The 20,475-nt window shown below is 43.0% G+C and overlaps 2 protein-coding genes across 3 annotated transcripts in view; both read right to left on the bottom strand.

The window, feature by feature from the left end:
* The window catches only part of slc25a21 (solute carrier family 25 member 21), a 143,730-nt gene extending 137,807 nt beyond the window's left edge, over positions 1–5,923 (bottom strand). For both annotated transcript variants that reach the window (XM_083634166.1, XM_083634167.1), the window contains exons 1-2: positions 5,816–5,923; positions 5,550–5,633 (exon numbers count right to left, since the gene is read on the bottom strand). In XM_083634166.1, the coding sequence (XP_083490292.1) occupies positions 5,550–5,619 (70 nt within the window). In that variant the 5' untranslated portion in view covers positions 5,620–5,633; positions 5,816–5,923. The remainder of the gene's footprint in view (positions 1–5,549; positions 5,634–5,815) is intronic.
* Positions 5,924–10,744: 4,821 nt separating this feature from the next.
* Positions 10,745–20,475, bottom strand: part of plekhh1 (pleckstrin homology domain containing, family H (with MyTH4 domain) member 1) — a 63,049-nt gene continuing 53,318 nt past the window's right edge. The window contains exons 23-30 of the mRNA XM_083634164.1: positions 20,160–20,315; positions 17,702–17,799; positions 17,250–17,391; positions 15,396–15,538; positions 14,852–14,981; positions 14,428–14,511; positions 13,215–13,361; positions 10,745–12,648 (exon numbers count right to left, since the gene is read on the bottom strand). Of these exons, the coding sequence (XP_083490290.1) occupies positions 12,496–12,648; positions 13,215–13,361; positions 14,428–14,511; positions 14,852–14,981; positions 15,396–15,538; positions 17,250–17,391; positions 17,702–17,799; positions 20,160–20,315 (1,053 nt within the window). The 3' untranslated portion in view covers positions 10,745–12,495. The remainder of the gene's footprint in view (positions 12,649–13,214; positions 13,362–14,427; positions 14,512–14,851; positions 14,982–15,395; positions 15,539–17,249; positions 17,392–17,701; positions 17,800–20,159; positions 20,316–20,475) is intronic.

Raw genomic sequence — 20,475 nt, 5'->3', positions numbered from 1 at the left:
GGCTTGCGCCTCCGATGACCGCAGGGCCATCCCATCCCACTTCTGACACCAATGTAACGGCACAGGCAAGGCTGGAATCGAACCCGGGGCCGGCATTCACACGCGCAACTTTAAGACCTCAAGTTAACGCCACTTTCGTCACATCAGTGATAGGGCTGTAAATCACAAGTTTCATCACAATACGATATATAGATACTTTGGACAATGACACGATATTTGCTCATATCACAAAGTCTGCCACGATACGATATCAATTCAATTCAGAGGTCTGCAATCCATATCATATGCTCATTTAACACAATCAGCACAAAAGCTACCACATTTAATACATCTTAAATGGCAATTAAGACTTTTTAATATTTTTAACACGTTGAGTGCCAAGGACGAGATATCTCGGCTTACATAATCCAACCGTTGAGTGCCAAGGACGAGATATCTCGGCTTACATAAACATTTTTTTTTTTTGACGGTGGGACGTTGATCTAACCCTTTTACGTCTCCTACACCAGAATTGGAGGTATTGAATGTGTATAATCTATTTTACCGACCCACTGAGTGTCGACATGTCTCTCCACAGTAGAAAGAGGCGACCCAAAACTGGAGGGAAAACCGCGAGGAAGCCGTTCTCATACTGTAAAATTGATGGCGAAAACGCTTTCACTTTCGCGCTGATGCACAGCGGTGGCAACGGTGGGGGGTTCCAAGAATAGATTGGATGCACACTTTGAAACACGCAGCATAAATATGACCAGAATCGCAAAACCTTCATCAAAGCTCTCAACCAAAACTCCACGAAACGAGCGAGTCCACCCAGACTTCCTCAAACAGCGGCACCGCGCAAACAGGCACAGCAGCAGCAGCAACTTCGTTGTGACACGCCCGCTGGAGAGCCAGGGAGGCAGGAGGAGAACACACACGGAGGGAGGAGTTGGAAGCAGAGGGGGGTTTCCTGCTGTTATGGAGGAAATTACTGTTCAAAACTATTGTTTAGATGTCTGAAGTCTTACTGATGCCAAAAATGAATGGTTAAAGTGACTGTTCTATCGAATTTCACAAAAAGCCGTTTATCTCTGAATAATTTTTTTGACGCTGAAACCATGCTGTATTCAACTGCTAATGCTTACATAACTACTAACTCTACAAACTAACTCTTTTAGACAGAGAAAGCACACATTATATTAGTTCTTTTGAGATATTGTGTGTTCACAAAATCTTAGCAGAAAAGAATCCTCGGGTCTTGAAAGATGAGCCAGAATCCTCAAAAAAACCCTCTGGCAGAAGCTAACTACAGTAAAAAAAAAACGTCTGGCAGTGAATGTGTTAAGGGTCTTAATTTTCCCTAAATTGATTTAACAACTTTTAATACTTTTCAAGACCCCACAGATACCCTGAGAAAGGACCTGGGACAGACCAGGGTTCGAAACCCAGAACCATCTCGCTGTGAGGCAACAGTGCTAACTACTACTGAGCCACCGTATTGTTGAGCAGTTCAAAGTAAGTGAGAAGCTGGTTGAGGGAGGAGATCAGAAAGGTCTTGAAATGACAAGAGAGTACAGATCAGAGAGAGAGTTTTGAAAGCCAGAGATCTCAGAGCAAAAGTATTTGTCACAATACTGTTTAACAGCCCCATCAGCCGTCTCAACAATTATTTACCCTTTAACTGTTTGCTTGGTAAAATGTAAATATAAATGTTATGCTAAATTACCATCTTGCTGCCACTTTTTTGAGTGCTAAGAGTCAAATACACATGCTTACCACTGTGAGGATTTGAGGAGAGTAAGTTATCCTTTTCCTGGCTTGAGCAGATGAGTTATTCTGAATAACTCATCTGCTCAAGCCATCAATTTCCAAAGAAGTCTGCTTCAACCCATGGTTTTCTCAATGAGAAAATCAATTCTAAAAATGTATGTTCCAACATCTTCACGCTCAGGATTTAGATTTGTGTCACTGTTTGTGAACAAGAAGAAAATCTATTCTAAAGCTAGAAGCAATAGCTAAGACTCTGTTTAGAAACATAATGTTGCCTGGAGGTGCTTCACTGGCAGTGAATGAATAGTGGATCAACTTTGTGGACAAAGCAACCCAGCATGAAGGCATGAGGGTACAGTTTCTGCTTCTTAGCTGCACAATGAAATAGCTTGTTTGGTTTGAAAAGCAAGGACAGACACAGTCAGTCTCCTATGTATTGTTGACAGTGGAGCAGCTCCAGGTTTTGTCACTTTAGAGTCTTCGTTGTGTTGAAATGGTTATTCATGTTCACAGACAAGTCCAAACTCAGGAAAATCATATTAGGCCTTTATAGGGAGAATTATCGGTGAACACAGGAGAGACAACGCAAACATTTGCCATTGACTCTGCAATAGGACGAATCAGCGTGACGTCACTGCCACCCAGAAATGCAGAACCCCACGGCAGTTAACTAGTATGAGTTGTGCCAAACAAACGTTAATATCTCAAAAACTATACATGACATCGCTTATATTTTGACATTCTGAGTGAGAGCATAAGTAGCTCAAGAGTTTGATGTATAATACAGTATATGCATGTCGTGTTAAAGTTGTGTGAACTGTCGCCGTTTTTAAATTGTAAACACGGTCAGCCAGCTAGAGTCAGATGCTCAAACTCAGGCTCCATAGGGTTCCATTGCCGTTGCCACCCAGTGACGCGGTTTGTTTACCAAAATACTGCTCGGCTGATCCCTCGTATACGGATACTCGTCTTGCCACAAAGCAACACTGTAGTTTTATACACAGCAGATCAAACAGATGAGGAGAACAGAGAGAGAGTTATCACTGTTATCACTATGAGCAACAACGTCCTTCTGCTGAACAGCAGCAAAACTGAAGCTCTCATTGTCGGCACTCCCCACCAGGTTCAGTCATCCCCCATACACCATCTCACCTTTGATGGTCAGGACATCTCCCTCTCTCCACCTCAGTCACTAACCTCTGTGACAGGTTTGACCCTCACCTGTCGTTCAGTGACCACATAAAATATCTGTGTAAGACCTCCTATCATCTCAGAAACATTTCCAAACTCCGCCCCACTCTAACCCTGCCAGATGCAGAGAAGCTTGTCCATGCCTTTATCTCCTCCAGGCTGGACTACTGCAATTCACTGTTCACCAGAATCCCTGGCAAGAGCATCCAGAAGCTGCAGTATGTACAGAACAGTGCTGTCAGGATCCTGTTGAGAGTACGGAAGTATGAACACATACTCACTACACTGGCTAATGAAAGAAAGTAGAGACACGCACATCCAAACCTGAATAGGACAGGTGCAGCGCTCGAGGTAGAAACTGAAAAAGGAAAAGAAAGTTTGCACACTGCAGGGCTCCAAGTTTGAGTGTATTTATTTCACAGCGGTGGTGGTAACGTTTCAGGCAGCACCCTGCCTGCCCTTCCTGAGACTGGTCCTTCCACCTTCCTGGTCTGAGGAAGGGCAGGGTGCTGCCCGAAACATTACCACCACCGCTGTGAAATTAATACACTCAAACTTGGAGCCCTGCAGTGTGCAAACTTTCTTTTCCTGTCTCACTACACTGGCTCCCTGGCTCCTTCAGGATCCACTACTACAAAGTCCTCTTACCCACAAATGCATAAATGGACATGCACCACCCCCCACACACACCTACAAGAATGGCTCCACAAATCTCCACCCTCGTACCCTCAGGTCTGCCAACAGCCTGCTCCTCCGGGTCCCCAGCACCAGGCTCCGCACCACGGCCGACCGTGCCTTCTGCTCGGCAGCGCCACGCCTCTGGAACAGCCTCCCTAATCACCTAAGGGCAACACAAACACTTGGACTCCTTCAAGACAGGCCTCAAAACCTGTTTATTTAGGAAGGCTTTCTTATGTTAACTTTTAACTTGTGTATTGTCTGCTTGCTATGCTTTTAACTCTCTCTTTCTTTGTGAATGAAAAGTGCACTACAGATCAAATGAATTATTATTTATTTATTATTACTATTATACTTAATATTATGAGATAAACATTAGAAGTCTTAGTCATAATTAGGATAATGACATCTGTAAGCTACTGTATAATTACGATACAAGTCATAATTGTCACAAAAGGAACTCACTGATATAGAAATGATTATTTATAGTAAGTTATTTTGTGTCCCCATCATCACTTTTTGTTATATACACTAAAGTGTGTGGGTTTTTTTCTGAGCACACAACCATGTTCTTTCTCATCCTGCTTTCATACGGTTCCACAAATATACTGGAAGCTGTCCAGCTCAACTACATTGTGCTGTTGGCCACAGAGCGATGTCACTATGCAGTGGGGGATGAGGTGCCTTGCTCAACAGCATCTAAATACTAATTCACTGTCCCACATACAGATGCACCCAGCCCATCCTGAAGTTCAAACTGGTAACCCTGATTTACAAACCTGCAGCCCCACTGATAACTCCAGAGACACTTGATATTGTAGCTGAATCGAAACGACCCCGCTACCCCGCCGCCCTATTATATTAGTAAGACCAGGAATTTTGTGCGCAAAGGGTGGAGTCTGGAGACTCTCGGGTCCCCAGGAGCACACCTACCAAGTTCCAAAAATCTGACCAACAGTGACCTCCTCAGTGATGTCATAGCAGCGTGAGCTATGATTGTTCTAAAGATGGTGCCATAGCAGCGTGACTTGTACGGACACTTCCTCTGGCGGTAGCCTACAGTAGCCTATTTATATTGTGTTTGTTGTGTTATTGTTGTGTTAAAAACAGCAGAATTTATTTCTTTTTCATGAAAAATGATCCAATTAATTCGCAAAAACAGGGCTGTGTTTCTGAATTAATGAGATAATTATCTCGTTAATTCAGAAAAACAGAGCTTTTTTTTAATGAAATCTCATTAATTCAGAAAAACAGCATTTTTTATTTCTCAAGTGAGTGAATGCAATACCCCACCGTACGGATGTCTGTCCCCAATAGGCAGGCAGACTAGACCTCTCCTGTTCACTGTTAGGCCAAATAATCACCAACAGAATACAGAATGGCTAACATGAGAATCCAAATCTCCCAGAATGGCATTCCAGCATCCTACAGTACCCAGGGATGCAAAGTCATAAAACCACTCAGAAATCCTGAAAAAGGTGACTGTCACTGTCACCTAAAGGTGACTAGTTTACATCGTTGAGTACCCTAAAACAGTTGCACGCATGTGCGAGATTATTCCCCGCCCCTACGATGTTTCCTGGCTAGCGGATAGGATGTGAACCGTCTTGACAAATATATCATCTTTGGTTAAATGCCATGCTGCAATGGTACCATCCGATAACTTTCGCTGGATCGTTTATGATCGTCTTCGACTAGCCACGCATGTGCGTTCAGAAACATTATGTACAGATTCGTCTGGACAAGAGGATCGAGAGATCTGTTTGAGCAGGAAGACACAACTTTTGGGGATGCATCTCAGTTCCGTGTAATGAATAATAACATTGTAAGCTAGTAGGCTAGCAGCTGAGGAGCACGCTCTCACGACTACGTATTACGTAATCTAAATCACTCGTTTCAAAGTGTACCAATGAAAGAATGTGTTCACTTACCAGCTGATCCACCGGCAATGATCTGATGGAATGCCTCCCGTAGTAAACTCTGCGGCTGTTTGGTTGTCATGGTTCCGTTTTTTCCTGTTGACAAAAGCAGCAAACATTCACAGCAAGATAGCAGGAGTAAACACACTGTATATTTACGGAGAATTAATCAAGCACTGTAACTGCTCTCGTGTATCCGAAAGAAAACCCGAACCGGTGGTATGCTGTGGTAAGATCCCTGGATTGTTGTTCAACCACAGGTTTATTAGGTCATATACCGGTAGATAAGACTCCTCTTCTGTGCAGTCAGACACGCTGAAGAATGCGCAGCAGTGATATCTCTCCCAGAGCTGCGGAGGCTAGGCTAGGCTAATATATGGAATCAATTACCAGTAAACTACTGGTTCAAATTTAACCTCCCCATTGCCTAACAGCGGCGGCGAAAGCACTGTAAATAAAAAGGTGCGTGAACTATGACCCCGTTCAGCGAGTGATCATCGTGACATGAGGCAAAGAACCGCCTATTTAAAAAAAAAAAAAAAACGCTCAGTCCTGTCTGCTATGCAACTTGCACCAGTACTACTGTGAATTTATAAATTCAAGCAGTTTGTGTTTGATGCCAGCCTAAATAGTAACAATACAAAATGCACCAGTAAAACAGTGGGTCTCTGTCTTATTTTAGGAAATAATATAATTTAAATCTACTTTTAGAATTACAACAGGCAATATCTTGTGATACAATGAAAACATGATGGCACACACTTGTCAAAACACTATTTCATAGGCCTATTAAATTTACTGTACAAATGCCCAGGGGCATTTGATTGGACAAGAAACATGATCAATGGGTGTCTCTTTCAAGGCAAATGTTTTGAATGTCCATTCCACACGTGGCCTACTGGGAAAAAATATGGGGTCATATTATCATAAGGTTGTACAGTAGGCTACTTAAAGTTATTTTCCATCTAGCCTATAGGCTGTTGATGAATCTATACCTGATCAAAAGGAATAAGAAGTAGTCTAACATTACATTTTATTTTAAATGTCCCAAAAAATATTGACAATAATGGTCAAATGTATTTTGTTTGAGAGTTTATGGATGGGATGGACTCAATGATGGAGGTGTAGAAGTGCACCATTGCACAATTGAAGAAGGTGAAAATCAGTCTGGGATAAGAAACTACACTGAAGGCTGCTGGGACAAATAGATGATATGGGCTAAAAGGCTCTTTAATATGAAAGATTAAAACATTTTCATAACAGCCTCCCTTCTTTTTCTAACTTGCTTGTACACATACACACACACACACACACACACACACACACTCACTACTCTAGCTATTGCTTCTCAAATCATGGCCTTTCCATATTTGATATAACATGCATAATGCTAGCAATAATACAGTCAGCCAGAAAAATTAGGGTTTGGAAACAGCTGCTCATCTGTCCCACACTGGCATATTTTATCCCAAATTCAAGTTGATTCAAAATCTTATAAAGCCTTACTGCACCATGGAAAAATTAGAGCTTATTTTCTTTTTTGATGAGCAATGAAGGCACGCACCCGTTCAGCAGTCAGCCCTATAATGAAGGCACGCACCAGTTCAGCAGTCAGCCCTATAATGAAGGCACGCACCATCACTCAGCAGCCCTGTAATGAGCATTTCATTTAGTAAAAGAGCAGCTATGGAACAACAAGAGCTTCAGACAAGCCATACAAATGTGGGATTTACAGCACACATTTGGCAGGAAAATGCCATTAGCACTTTTGACCCTTCTGGATAAAGAAAGGCAAAGCTGCTTCCACCCCTACACAACTTCACCTGCAGTAAAACATGGAGACTGGATGGGCTGTATACAACCAGCACCAGGTCCCTACACAAATTCAACTGCAGTAAAACAACTTCACCTGCAGTAAAACATGGGGACTGGATGGGCTGTATACAACCAGCACCAGGTCCCTACACAAATTCAACTGCAGTAAAACAACTTCACCTGCAGTAAAACATGGAGACTGGATAGGCTGTATACAACCAGCACCAGGTCCCTACACAACTTCAACTGCAGTAAACATGGAGACTGGATGGGCTCTATACAACCAGCACCAGGTCCTTATACAACCTCAACTGCAGTAACACATGGAGACTGGATGGGCTCTATACAACCAGCACCAGGTCCTTATACAACCTCAACTGCAGTAACACATGGATACTGGATGGGCTCTATACAACCAGCACCAGGTCCTTATACAACCTCAACTGCAGTAACACATGGAGACTGGATGGGCTCTGTCTATACAACCAGCACCAGGTCCTTACACAACTTCAACTGCAGTAACACATGGAGACTGGATGGGCTCTGTCTATACAACCAGCACCAGGTCCTTACACAACTTCAACTGCAATCAACATGGAGACTGGATGGGCTGTATACAACCAGCACCAGGGTTAAATGGATAGTTTATGGGCACGCTGAATGAGAGAAGAAGTTATATGGAGGTAGACAGTGTAGACAAGTATAGTGTTCTTTCTCCAAAGAGAGCTTGGACTATGGATAAATTGCATTACTACTGTATGAACACAGTTTCCCTGGCGAAAACTTGATTTGTGATGACTATAGCTAGTAAAAGTTACTTTTATCCAACGCAAGAAAATAAGCTAAGGAAATCAGAAGAGCAGATGCTATTTTGGGGGAATTTAAGTTTGTGACGTAGACTATTGTAAAAATGCTGACATCTTTTATTTGATGGCTTTTTGCAAAGTATGTTTACATACACAAAATAAATTTGGCATTACATGAGAAAGAACATTTTGAACAATAACAAATCTTTTAAAGCGTAAAATAATTTAAAATGAAATAAGAAATCTACCTATATACATTTAGCAATGTGGGCTCTGTTCTCTGTTTACATTTTTGTCCCATTGACACACACACACACACACACACACACACACACACAAGGAGGCATTGTGACATCAGTGATGTCATACGACTGATGATGTCATCAGTGATGTCATAAGGGGGCACACGCACAAGGAGGCATTGTGACATCACTGATTATGTCAAAGTCTGATGATGTCATTAGTGGTGTCATAAGGGGGCGCACACACACACACTCCTGCACGCATTGGGCAATAATATTTTGTGAGCAACACACACACACACCCGCGCGCACCAATAGGGCAGCGAGGCCACGCAGCAGCCGAGCTGCGGGCGAGGTTGCGCAGCTGCGTCTGCGAGCTGCAGGGCCAGCGGGCGAGCCTAAGAATCGAGTGGCTGTAGCACGCGAGATGCCTGGAGTAAAAATTAGCCCATGAAAAAAGAAAATCTAACAAAGGATTGTACCGTTTATTTTTATTATGACACACACATACAGGAAACATCCACTAATAGACACCTTTATAAAATACATACTAGCACAGGTAAAGTAACTCAAATATTCTGCTCTTAAATTACTCTGCTACATAAAGCAAACAGTAAAAATGTAACCTTTCAAATATAAATGTGACAATTCTCGAAACATTACCTTTAAGCCCCCCAAAATGCTGGAAATTAAATAAATATATGGAAATGAACAAGACAGTGGTTTGATCCAAAAGCAGTTCAAGTCATTCAAAAAACATTTTGCTAGCTCTATTAAATTGTCCACTCCTCCTTTTGTTAGACTGCAGTGACCTGACTGACTGACTGCAGTGACCTGACTAAAGAAAATATATATTTTGTTAGACTGACTGAGTGACTGCAGTGACCTGACTAAAGAAAATATATATTTTGTTAGACTGACTGACTGACTGCAGTGACCTGACTAAAGAAAATATATATTTTGTTAGACTGACTGAGTGACTGCAGTGACCTGACTAAAGAAAATATATATTTTGTTAGACTGACTGAGTGACTGCAGTGACCTGACTAAAGAAAATATATATTTTGTTAGACTGACTGAGTGACTGCAGTGACTTGACTAAAGAAAATATATATTTTGTTAGACTGACTGAGTGACTGCAGTGACCTGACCAAAGAAAATATATATTTTGTTAGACTGACTGACTGACTGCAGTGACCTGACTAAAGAAAATATATATTTTGTTAGACTGACTGAGTGACTGCAGTGACTTGACTAAAGAAAATATATATTTTGTTAGACTGACTGAGTGACTGCAGTGACCTGACTAAAGAAAATATATATTTTGTTAGACTGACTGACTGACTGACTGCAGTGACCTGACTAAAGAAAATATATATATTGTTAGACTGACTGACTGACTGACTGCAGTGACCTGACTAAAGAAAATATATATTTTGTTAGACTGACTGACTGACTGACTGCAGTGACCTGACTAAAGAAAATATATATTTTGTTAGACTGACTGACTGACTGACTGCAGTGACCTGACTAAAGAAAATATATATTTTGTTAGACTGACTGACTGAGTGACTGCAGTGACCTGACTAAAGAAAATATATATTTTGTTGGACTGACTGAGTGACTGCAGTGACCTGACTAAAGAAAATATATATTTTGTTAGACTGACTGAGTGACTGCAGTGACTTGACTAAAGAAAATATATATTTTGTTAGACTGACTGACTGACTGACTGACTGACTGCAGTGACCTGACTAAAGAAAATATATATTTTGTTAGACTGAGTGACTGCAGTGACCTGACTAAAGAAAATATATATTTTGTTAGACTGACTGACTGACTGCAGTGACCTGACTAAAGAAAATATATATTTTGTTAGACTGACTGAGTGACTGCAGTGACCTGACTAAAGAAAATATATATTTTGTTAGACTGACTGACTGCAGTGACCTGACTAAAGAAAATATATATTTTGTTAGACTGACTGAGTGACTGCAGTGACCTGACTAAAGAAAATATATATTTTGTTAGACTGACTGACTGACTGCAGTGACCTGACTAAAGAAAATATATATTTTGTTAGACTGACTGACTGACTGCAGTGACCTGACTAAAGAAAATATATATTTTGTTAGACTGACTGAGTGACTGCAGTGACCTGACTAAAGAAAATATATATTTTGTTAGACTGACTGAGTGACTGCAGTGACCTGACTAAAGAAAATATATATTTTGTTAGACTGACTGAGTGACTGCAGTGACCTGACTAAAGAAAATATATATTTTGTTAGACTGAGTGACTGCAGTGACCTGACTAAAGAAAATATATATTTTGTTAGACTGACTGACTGAGTGACTGCAGTGACTTGACTAAAGAAAATATATATTTTGTTAGACTGACTGACTGACTGCAGTGACCTGACTAAAGAAAATATATATTTTGTTAGACTGACTGAGTGACTGCAGTGACCTGACTAAAGGAAATATATATTTTGTTAGACTGACTGAGTGACTGCAGTGACCGGATTAAAGATGCTGTCAGGGAATTTGTTATTAGAGGAACTGAAGCAAATTAACAGAACATTCACAAGTCAAATAGATTCCACTGCTAACATTTCACAGATACATATCACTGAGGCCATCTACACCTGGCAATAATATGCATTTTCTGTGATGGGATTGCAATCAGATAGTGCTTGACCACATTAGCCTGATTTCATTTACACCTGGTGTTAGCATGAGTTTTGGGTGATCAGATTGCAATCTGATCACCCAAAACGGGTGTCCTTTCTATCCGCATACAGTTGCTGTATGCAGATTGAGAGGACACATTGCATTTACACTTGTGTTCAATGTGGTCACAATGTGGTCCCTGACCACCTCCGGAGGTGGTTTGGCCGATCAGATCGCAATCCATCTTCAATGTGTCTTGGGGGAGTTTACACCTGTACCTGTAAGTGATCAAGCACTATCCGATTGCAATCTGATCACAGAAAACGCATGTTAGTGCCAGGTGTAAATGGCCTCACTGTTTGATGCCTTTTCTACTCTATTGTCTTGTGCAAAATGTGTTGTACACTTCAAGGCAATGATGTACAGATTCAGCTCTAGGCCAAAGAATGTTTACAAATCTTTTCCTTTGGCTTGCTTGATGCTAGATGGGTGGGATTTGCCACATAGGGCAAAGCAATGAGTGCCAGAAGATTGGACAATCATAAATGAGCCAGTATAGTATACTTTTGTGTTATTGGCAACTTACCGAATACTTTTTGATGGGTTCTACTGAGGTAACCCTCACTTATCTGGTACTCTCTGTAGGTTAAAATACATGCAAAGGGTGGGAATGACTGTCAAAGGCTTCATAAACAACCTTGATGTTTTTGGAACATTTTCCAAAGACATTTTTGTTTTCCTCCATTTTATAAGGAAAACCATCCAGAATTAAAGTAGCATTAGATGTGGTTTACATGTCATGGAAAAACTATCCAGAGTCCATGGTAATGTATGCCATATAAATCCCTTTCTAATGGCAAAGTAGAATTTAAACTCTACTTGGTTGTCAAGTACCAGTGATCACTCGTGAATAACTAGTCACATAGTGATACACCATGCTAAGTTCTCTTACTTCTAAGTAACATTCCGGTCTGGAAGGCTGGAACAGATGGAGGCCAGAGGAGCTGCCAGCTACCTACAGTAAAAGGATCTCACACAGTCCACAGACCATTATTCTATTTCAAAAGTCATTTTTCCAAGTTCAAAATGTAACAAATAGTAAGAAAGTGACCTTACGCCTAAATCTAGCAGAGCTGGAACACTCTTTTGTTGTAGAAATAAATACAGTCTAACGAGACATTTCTAAATCAACATCTTCATACAAAACACAGATATTAAACAATGTATCACCTAGTAACCCTTCTGTAAAAATGGAAAGCTTAAACATGCAACCCAACGCCCTGCAGATGAACACGGTCAAAAGGGAACGTCGTCATCGAGCCTCTGTGAGCGTTTAGCACAAAGTCCTCTCCTGTCATACCCTGTAGTTACACATTTATAGTGCCTCTTATAACCCCGTGTGGCGGTTGCTGTCTGCACAGTTCACAGTAGTGTGGGGCCTTTGGTGGTATAGTTCATGGAGGGGAAGTGCCTGCTGTCCACGTCCCAGTGGCCCTGGGGCTGGTGCGAGGAAGGCGGGAGGCTGGGGCTCCAGTGGTTGATGTAGCTGGCCATGAGCAGAGTCAGCTCCAAGATCTGAGGAGAGGGCAAACACAGGTCAGATCACACCGGGGGTTAACAATGGCTTCACCATTTTGATGCGATCGTGTTTCATTTGATTCCGGGGAGCTGGGGACCCACAACCGCTCAAAAGAATCCAATGTGAAAAACCTGAGGACCCCAAAATGATCCGACTGTCAAGAACACAGCCTTATTAGCATGTCCTACAGTAGTAATGTGACTCTGTGATTCTGCACATAAAATAAGAGGAGCCACCTGCTTTCTTCATTAGGTGTAGGTAGTGGAGGGTGACCTGATCTAATGACAGGTGGATAGGGATAAAGCAGGGCCTAACAATTCCCTCTCTTATCTTCAATGGTTATTAGATCTCCTCACTGCACTTCAACACCTCGGCCATTCAATCCACACACCCGCATTGACTTCACGCCTCGGCTGCAGATGCCTCAGATCATCGAGCTAAATGACAAATGATGGCTCAGAGTTGAGCAGCAGAGCGGAAACCTGGCTTCGCTTATGAGGTCTGCGACTGTCCACAAATCAATCTGACTGAACATTTGCACAGATGTACAGAGGACGCTTACCTTCGGTTTGGCCATTGCAAAGACCAGCTTCTCCACACTCTTCTTCCCGACTCCTGGCTCCCTCTGCTGGCTCACGACCACCATGAAATCGTCACGGCAGCCACCAAAGGTAATCACAGACTGGTAGGAGTACGTGACCAGCGTGTGCTGAAAATGACAGCATAGTCAGTGTGAAACATGCAGTAAAACGAATATAAACAGGGTGCATGTTCAGATCCTAGAATAGACCATGGAATTCATTTGGGAAATCATTCTGGGTTGTGCTTCTTTGAGGGACAAATCGAGTGCGAGGAGACGTGACATAATTACCAGTGATTTATTGCGAGTTTAACTTTATTTTACCCTTTGAGTGACCGAGAGCACATGAGCAACGCTGCCGCCAAACCCAAAACGAACTAGAGCAACACGGGCTGCTGAAAATTACAGAGGTCACGCTAACATTGTTTACATGTTGGAACGGCTGGATCTCTTGGGGTCGAGGACGTCAAATCAGAGGCTGTCCATTTTTACTTTCCTGTAGAGTTCTGGTGTTTGAAACACCACAGAAAAAAAATCATTCCAGACCAGTGGGACAACAAACCTCAGCAGCTGCGGTCTGGCCAGCACCACAACTGTAAAGAGGAATCTCAAAGTTATAAAGCTGTGAGTCTTAAGCCAATGAAAATGGCAAAAATGATAAACCAACAGCTTTTCAGGTAGATTGTGAATGAAAGTTACTTCACTTTTATAGAACACTACAGGACAGAGATGGCCCATTTTGATGGAGGGATTTGCTCTTACTAGTCTACACAGTGTCAAAACTGCAGCTCAGCAGATTTAGGGTGCTTTCTCACTGGCGCCTAGGTACCCTTCCCGAGCACACTTGTCCCCAAATTGACCCCAGTTTCGGAATATTTCACAAGTGTGAACGTTGCGTTCCGTTCCGCGGCCGGGCGCACAACAGGGGGAACCGTGACAGGATCCACTTGAAAAGGTGGTCTGGGGAGCGCTTTGGCGTGCCCGGGCACAGAACACTTGTGAGTGTGAAAGCCAACCGTTCCGAACCACATAGACAACAAACGGGCGAGGATAAACTCCAGGCATAGTGCACTCCGTTTCCGGGCGCGGAAAGAAATGTTGTAATGTGAAAGCTGACCAGCGGGGGAGAGGGGGCAATCGTTCCCGGGTGCTGAACGGAACGAAAGCAATGTTCCCAGTGAAAAAGCAGCCTTACCATGGTGTAGTCCAGCACACACAATCCATCCTCATTGACGGCCAGCCACACCTGGCTCTGCTCAACCGGAGAAGGGGGGACAGGCTGCGGACAGGGAAGACAAAGGAAGCTCGCGTTACAGGTGTAATTCATCCCAACAAAGACTACAGCTTTCTATCTGGGTCAGCTCCCTTCCCAGTCTCAAAGCAGTCCAGTCCTGTGCTTACAGGCATGATGGATGGCCAAGGGAGGGATCAAGCCAAATGAAAAGCACACTCTTGCTTGTAGTGTTTCTATCTAAAGCACACTCTTCTTGTTAATTATGAATGATAGGTTTTTCTAGCGGAGGAGTGAGTTTAACAGATAACAACCTACAATAAATGGTACAGAGCGTAGCACAAAGCAAGGAAAGATGTGGACAGTATTTCAACTTTTTTTTTTTTACCTTAGCGTTGAAGAGCTTGGCTCCAAACAGAGGCCATTTCCGAGCCACAGTCAGATATATTCTCACACACTCTGATGCACTGCACCCGCGTAGCACAGACCACTTAGTGGCCAGATGCTCCGTCAGATCTCTGAAAGGGGAAGATGGCAAATAGAACTTGATTTATTATAGCGTATCTTAGACTCTCATCTCTAGTTGCTTCTTCTTCTTTCAACAGCACACTCCAATATATAATAGTATCTGATCTAGCCTCATCTGGCCTAAATCCCCAAAATAGAAAAATAAATCATAATGACAAAATGATGATTATGAAAATGTGTGCTTCTGTTCATATCCTAACACTTTTGAAGCATGGAACCTAAATATTGTAAAAATACCGAATTATAAACGTCATGTAACTATTTTTGTTACCATATAGATATAAAGCATTATGACAAAGAATGACACCACTGCAGTAGTTGTCAATTTTTCTTATCCTTTGTTGCAAGGAGATGCCGCAGAATACAGCAAACACAAAACTATATACAAGCAGAGCTTCTCTTACCGGAGCTGCTCTGTGCTGCACTCCTGTCTGTAGCGTTTGGGGTAGAAGCGCTCCAAGGCCTGCAGCAGAATGAGCTGAGATTTGGGCTGAGGAGAAGTGGTGGGCGAGGAGGCGGCTGGCCGCTCCAAATCACCATGTTCCACCTGCAGGTGGAGGTGAGAGGGGGTAGAGGAGGAGGTGAGAGGAGAGCCAGCGGGAGAGGAGGAGGTGAGAGGAGAGCCGGGGGGAGAGGAGGAGGTGAGAGGAGAGCCGGGGGTAGAGGAGGAGGTGAGAGGAGAGCCAGCGGGAGAGGAGGAGGTGAGAGGAGAGCCAGCGGGAGAGGAGGAGGTGAGAGGAGAGCCAGCGGGAGAGGAGGAGGTGAGAGGAGAGCCGGGGGTAGAGGAGGAGGTGAGAGGAGAGCCGGGGGGAGAGGAGGAGGTGAGAGAGAATAGAGAGGATGGAAGAGGAGGATTGTGGAGAGAGAGATAGTAAATGAGTGAGTTACTGTCTCAAACAAACCAGCTTTAAAGAAACAATGTTTAAAGAAACAGAATTCGACTGCGTACATTTTGACTGTCTTCATGTGTTACTAAAGAGTTTGACTGAGATCCAGTCTTTTAATGTGTCATCCATGTGAGTAATCAATTAACTTGAATCAGAATCAGAATCAGAATCACTTTTATTGCCACAATATGTAAATATTACATTATGAGGAATTTGTCTTAGTGTAAGTCTGCAGCGTAGCAGTCATATCAATGTCAATATTCAGAAGATAAAAAGAAGATATCTAAAAGACAAAATCACACAATTGTAAGGGCAGTCCAATATATACACGAATAGCATTAAATAGGAATCTACAGTGCAAGCGGTGCACGATGTAGTTAACGAGAGTAATATAATAGAGTAAAAAGTTGTGGTAGGAGAAGCAGCTATAATACTTTAATGTAGTGAGTGTAGTCCAGCTGCTGCTACTGTAATGGCTCATTTCCACCGCAGGTAGTAGCGCGATCCCGCTCCGCTCGACTCGATAAATTGTCTCATCTCACCGGTTTAAACTGTCCCAGCCCGGGTTGTATTGGGGTCGAGTCGTGCTACTTTTCGTACCTGCTTCGTCGAGGTTCTATTCTGTGAACCCGGGTTCATACAGTGACGTGAAAACATTGTAGACGACTGATTGGCCAGGCAGAATCGTGTTTACTCTATCTACTGACTGTCAATGCGCTGCATACCAGTTTAGTGGGCTTACCTTATCTTCTGTTATGTTATTTCCATCAGTATTTTGTGTTGCTGCCTTCGCCTCTGGTGAAATAAAGTCGTGGCGGTGGTTTCAATTGTTTTCAGAGTGAAAAAAGTCAGCTGCTCAGCAAGCTCCTGTAGTTAGTTGAGCTGCAGCGCTCCGCTAGGCCGCAGCGGGTGTTTGGTGAAGCCGCGGTCTTGCCTGGTGAGAGGACGCGGGGTACAGGGCAGGCTTCACTCTGTTGCGCCTCTTCCGTCCGCGCGCAGCGCAGCGCAGCGCATGCCTGAGTTTGACTAACTACAAAGTGATATCCATTCTCCTGGCCGATTGTAACATTCGCCCATGTACACTGTAGGTCATTTAGAGGCACCAGTATTTCATAAACAGTTTAAAAGTTCTGTGGATGGATTTAATTGTAACGTATAGCCTACTTCGGCTATAAGCGAAGGACAGATATGCGGGGGCGGGGGTGGGTGGGGGCAGATGATCCGCGGTGGAAGCAAAACGTCCATCGAGCCGAAACGATTAGAGCCGAGTGGTGACGAGCTGTGCAGGGCAGTAAAATGTGGTGGAAATGAGCCATAAGGTGACTATGATGGAAGGGGGCGGGGGGGAGGGGGGGCACCCCCCTTACACACCTGTGCCATGAGGGCAGCCACCTCCAGAGCCAGCTCTTTGTTCACGGGGAAGTGGCCTTGATGAACCTCGTCATTCACCTGGTATGCCAGGAGGAGGCGCTCTCGCTCCGTCTCCCCCTTCGCCTGAGCCCGGAAACACAGCCTGCCCGCAGAAGAAAAAAGCTGTCATGAAGGCTGTTTATCAGAGCTGACATTTGGGTAGAGCCAGGGAATTACACAGACCACTTGTGTTGTGCTTTACAGTGCAGCGAATCAAACCCCAATATTTATAATCCTGACAAAAACACGAGGCTCCAGCACGTATCACTTCAACAAGTTTTATTGTGCGGTCTACATTCTGGTTACAGGGCCTGTCTCAAGACAAACACCTCTTTTTGTCTAAAGAATGATCCTTTGGCCACACAGTGAAAGATGCTGAGGACAGAAACCAGATGTGACCACAGAAATCCTACCTGCTCTTATATGTCAGACGGACAATCCGCGTCCCCTCATACTTCCCTGGGTGCAGCTCTTTCAGCGCCTGCTCCCACTTGGAAATGACATCACAGATCTGGCACCGAAAAGGAATAACAGGTCAGAGAGATATTGCACTTTAAACATATTTTTAGCTGGTCCAGCAGGTGGCAGTAGCCAGAGACGATGATGGTGGTCGGTCCGGACAAGCTGAAAATGTGTGTGTGCCAGACAGAATAATGAATGTAGTCCATTCACCATCCCACTGGGCCGGTGAGTGTGTGGGCCAGTTGAACAATTCTGGGATGGAACAAAGCGACCACAATGAGTTATTAGTGCACAAAGACATATATTCATATTCAGAGAGATTCTAAGTTCAGAAAAAGAAAAAATAATACATTTGAAAAAGAATGGAGCTATGCTGCATTGTACCTATTGGTCTACATTGGAAAATTACTTGGTCAAAAATATTCCTAAACTACCCACTGCCCATCCTCTCACATATGAGGTAGTATTTATACTATTAGCACTAAGGGATCTAATTGCAATTAAAGAATATTTCAGTTCCGTTTTACATCGTTTGAGTACATACATTTTGCTTTCTGAATTCTTTGCAGAAAACAGACATAATTTTACATGTTATTTCTTTCATTTGAGACCATCCACTACTACTAGCAGTTTGAGATCATGGAAAATTTGAAGGGCAAGTTAGCAGCTTACACATATATGTCAGATTGAGCTGGGAAAAACAGACAGTAAACTCCCATACCCTGCAGCACTCTGGCCCCGGACCCTCCTAGCCTTGTTTATTTACTGTAAACTCAAGGCTTACAAACTCATTGCTCCAACTTGTGCTATTCCTCATTCATTCATATTGACCCTGCCAGTAGGAGATGTATAAGGATAAATGCTTAGCTTTGTCTTAAAGCCTTTCTATGTATAATCAAAGCTCATACAGTATATCAGTCATTATTAAACTCAAATAGGTTGCCTCTCCATTGCAAGCACAGGAGTGAAATGAGACTTGAGACAGAAGGCCATACAGTACAGTATGTCTCAGTGAAATGAGACTTGAGACAGAAGGCCATACAGTACAGTATGTCTCAGTGAAATGAGACTTGAGACAGAAGGCCATACAGTACAGTATGTCTCAGTGAAATGAGACTTGAGACAGAAGGCCATACAGTACAGTATGTCTCAGTGAAATGAGACTTGAGACAGAAGGCCATACAGTACAGTATGTCTCAGTGAAATGAGACTTGAGACAGAAGGCCATACAGTACAGTATGTCTCAGTGAAATGAGACTTGAGACAGAAGGCCATACAGTACAGTATGTCTCAGTGAAATGAGACTTGAGACAGAAGGCCATACAGTACAGTATGTCTCAGTGAAATGAGACTTGAGACAGAAGGCCATACAGTACAGTATGTCTCAGTGAAATGAGACTTGAGACAGAAGGCCATACAGTACAGTATGTCTCAGTGAAATGAGACTTGAGACAGAAGGCCATACAGTACAGTATGTCTCAGTGAAATGAGACTTGAGACAGAAGGCCATACAGTACAGTATGTCTCAGTGAAATGAGACTTGAGACAGAAGGCCATACAGTACAGTATGTCTCAGTGAAATGAGACTTGAGACAGAAGGCCATACAGTACAGTATGTCTCAGTGAAATGAGACTTGAGACAGAAGGCCATACAGTACAGTATGTCTCAGTGAAATGAGACTTGAGACAGAAGGCCATACAGTACAGTATGTCTCAGTGAAATGAGACTTGAGACAGAAGGCCATACAGTACAGTATGTCTCAGTGAAATGAGACTTGAGACAGAAGGCCATACAGTACAGTATGTCTCAGTGAAATGAGACTTGAGACAGAAGGCCATACAGTACAGTATGTCTCAGTGAAATGAGACTTGAGACAGAAGGCCATACAGTACAGTATGTCTCAGTGTTTGGAAGTATGCGTGTGTGTGTTTCTATCTATCTATAGAGTACCGCAGGGATGACATCTTTTTGTAGGCTTACCCAGAAGTCCCCGAGCTGCTGGTTCATAGGGGGGAAAAGAGAATGGGATTTTGGTATGGGAATTTCAGTTAAATGCATGAAATAAGGTCTGTGGTTGACAAAAGTTTATGAAACAGCTAAGTTTGTGTTCAGCAAGATAATCTTCACAAATGAGGAATACAGTTATGCTTTTGAAGAGTAAATGCATCTTTTTAATGTGATTTTCAGAAAACACTTCAAAATAATAAAAGTGGTCCTCATTTGTGAAGATTTCATAAACTTTTTCATAAACACAGACCTTGTTTCATGCATTTAACTGAAATCCCCGTACAAAAATCCCATTGACCTTTACACATACGAGCCAGAAGTGCTAGCGTCCATCTTTTCCGGACTTGTTCCTGCATGACTCTATTTACCCATCAGCTCACAGCTCATGAGCGCCCCCTCACCTTGGTAGACGGCTGCAGGCAGTGCTCCAGGTCTTTGCCAGACGGATCGTCAGTGAAGAGGGCAAAGCCAGACAGCTGGGGCTTCCTCATGCCCACCCTCTGGTTCAACGTGTTGAGGAACTCTTCCACTGTGGTGGAGCCGTCGAAGCCCACAACCTACAGGAGGAAACATGTTAAGAAGATGTTACTGTAATAAGGCCAGATTATGAGGTTGACAATGCAAGTCAGAGGTGATGTTGATATACGGTATTTGTTCTCTGTGTTTGTGTGCATTTGTATGTGTGTGTGTGTGTTTTGTTTTTTGGTCATTTTAACC

This window comes from Poromitra crassiceps (genome assembly GCF_964638095.1).
Source record: "Poromitra crassiceps genome assembly, chromosome: 3".
In the NCBI taxonomy this organism is placed as follows: Eukaryota; Metazoa; Chordata; class Actinopteri; order Beryciformes; family Melamphaidae; genus Poromitra; species Poromitra crassiceps.
The sequence above is the reverse complement of the archived record's forward strand: the minus strand, read 5'-3'. Positions and strand labels throughout refer to the sequence as shown.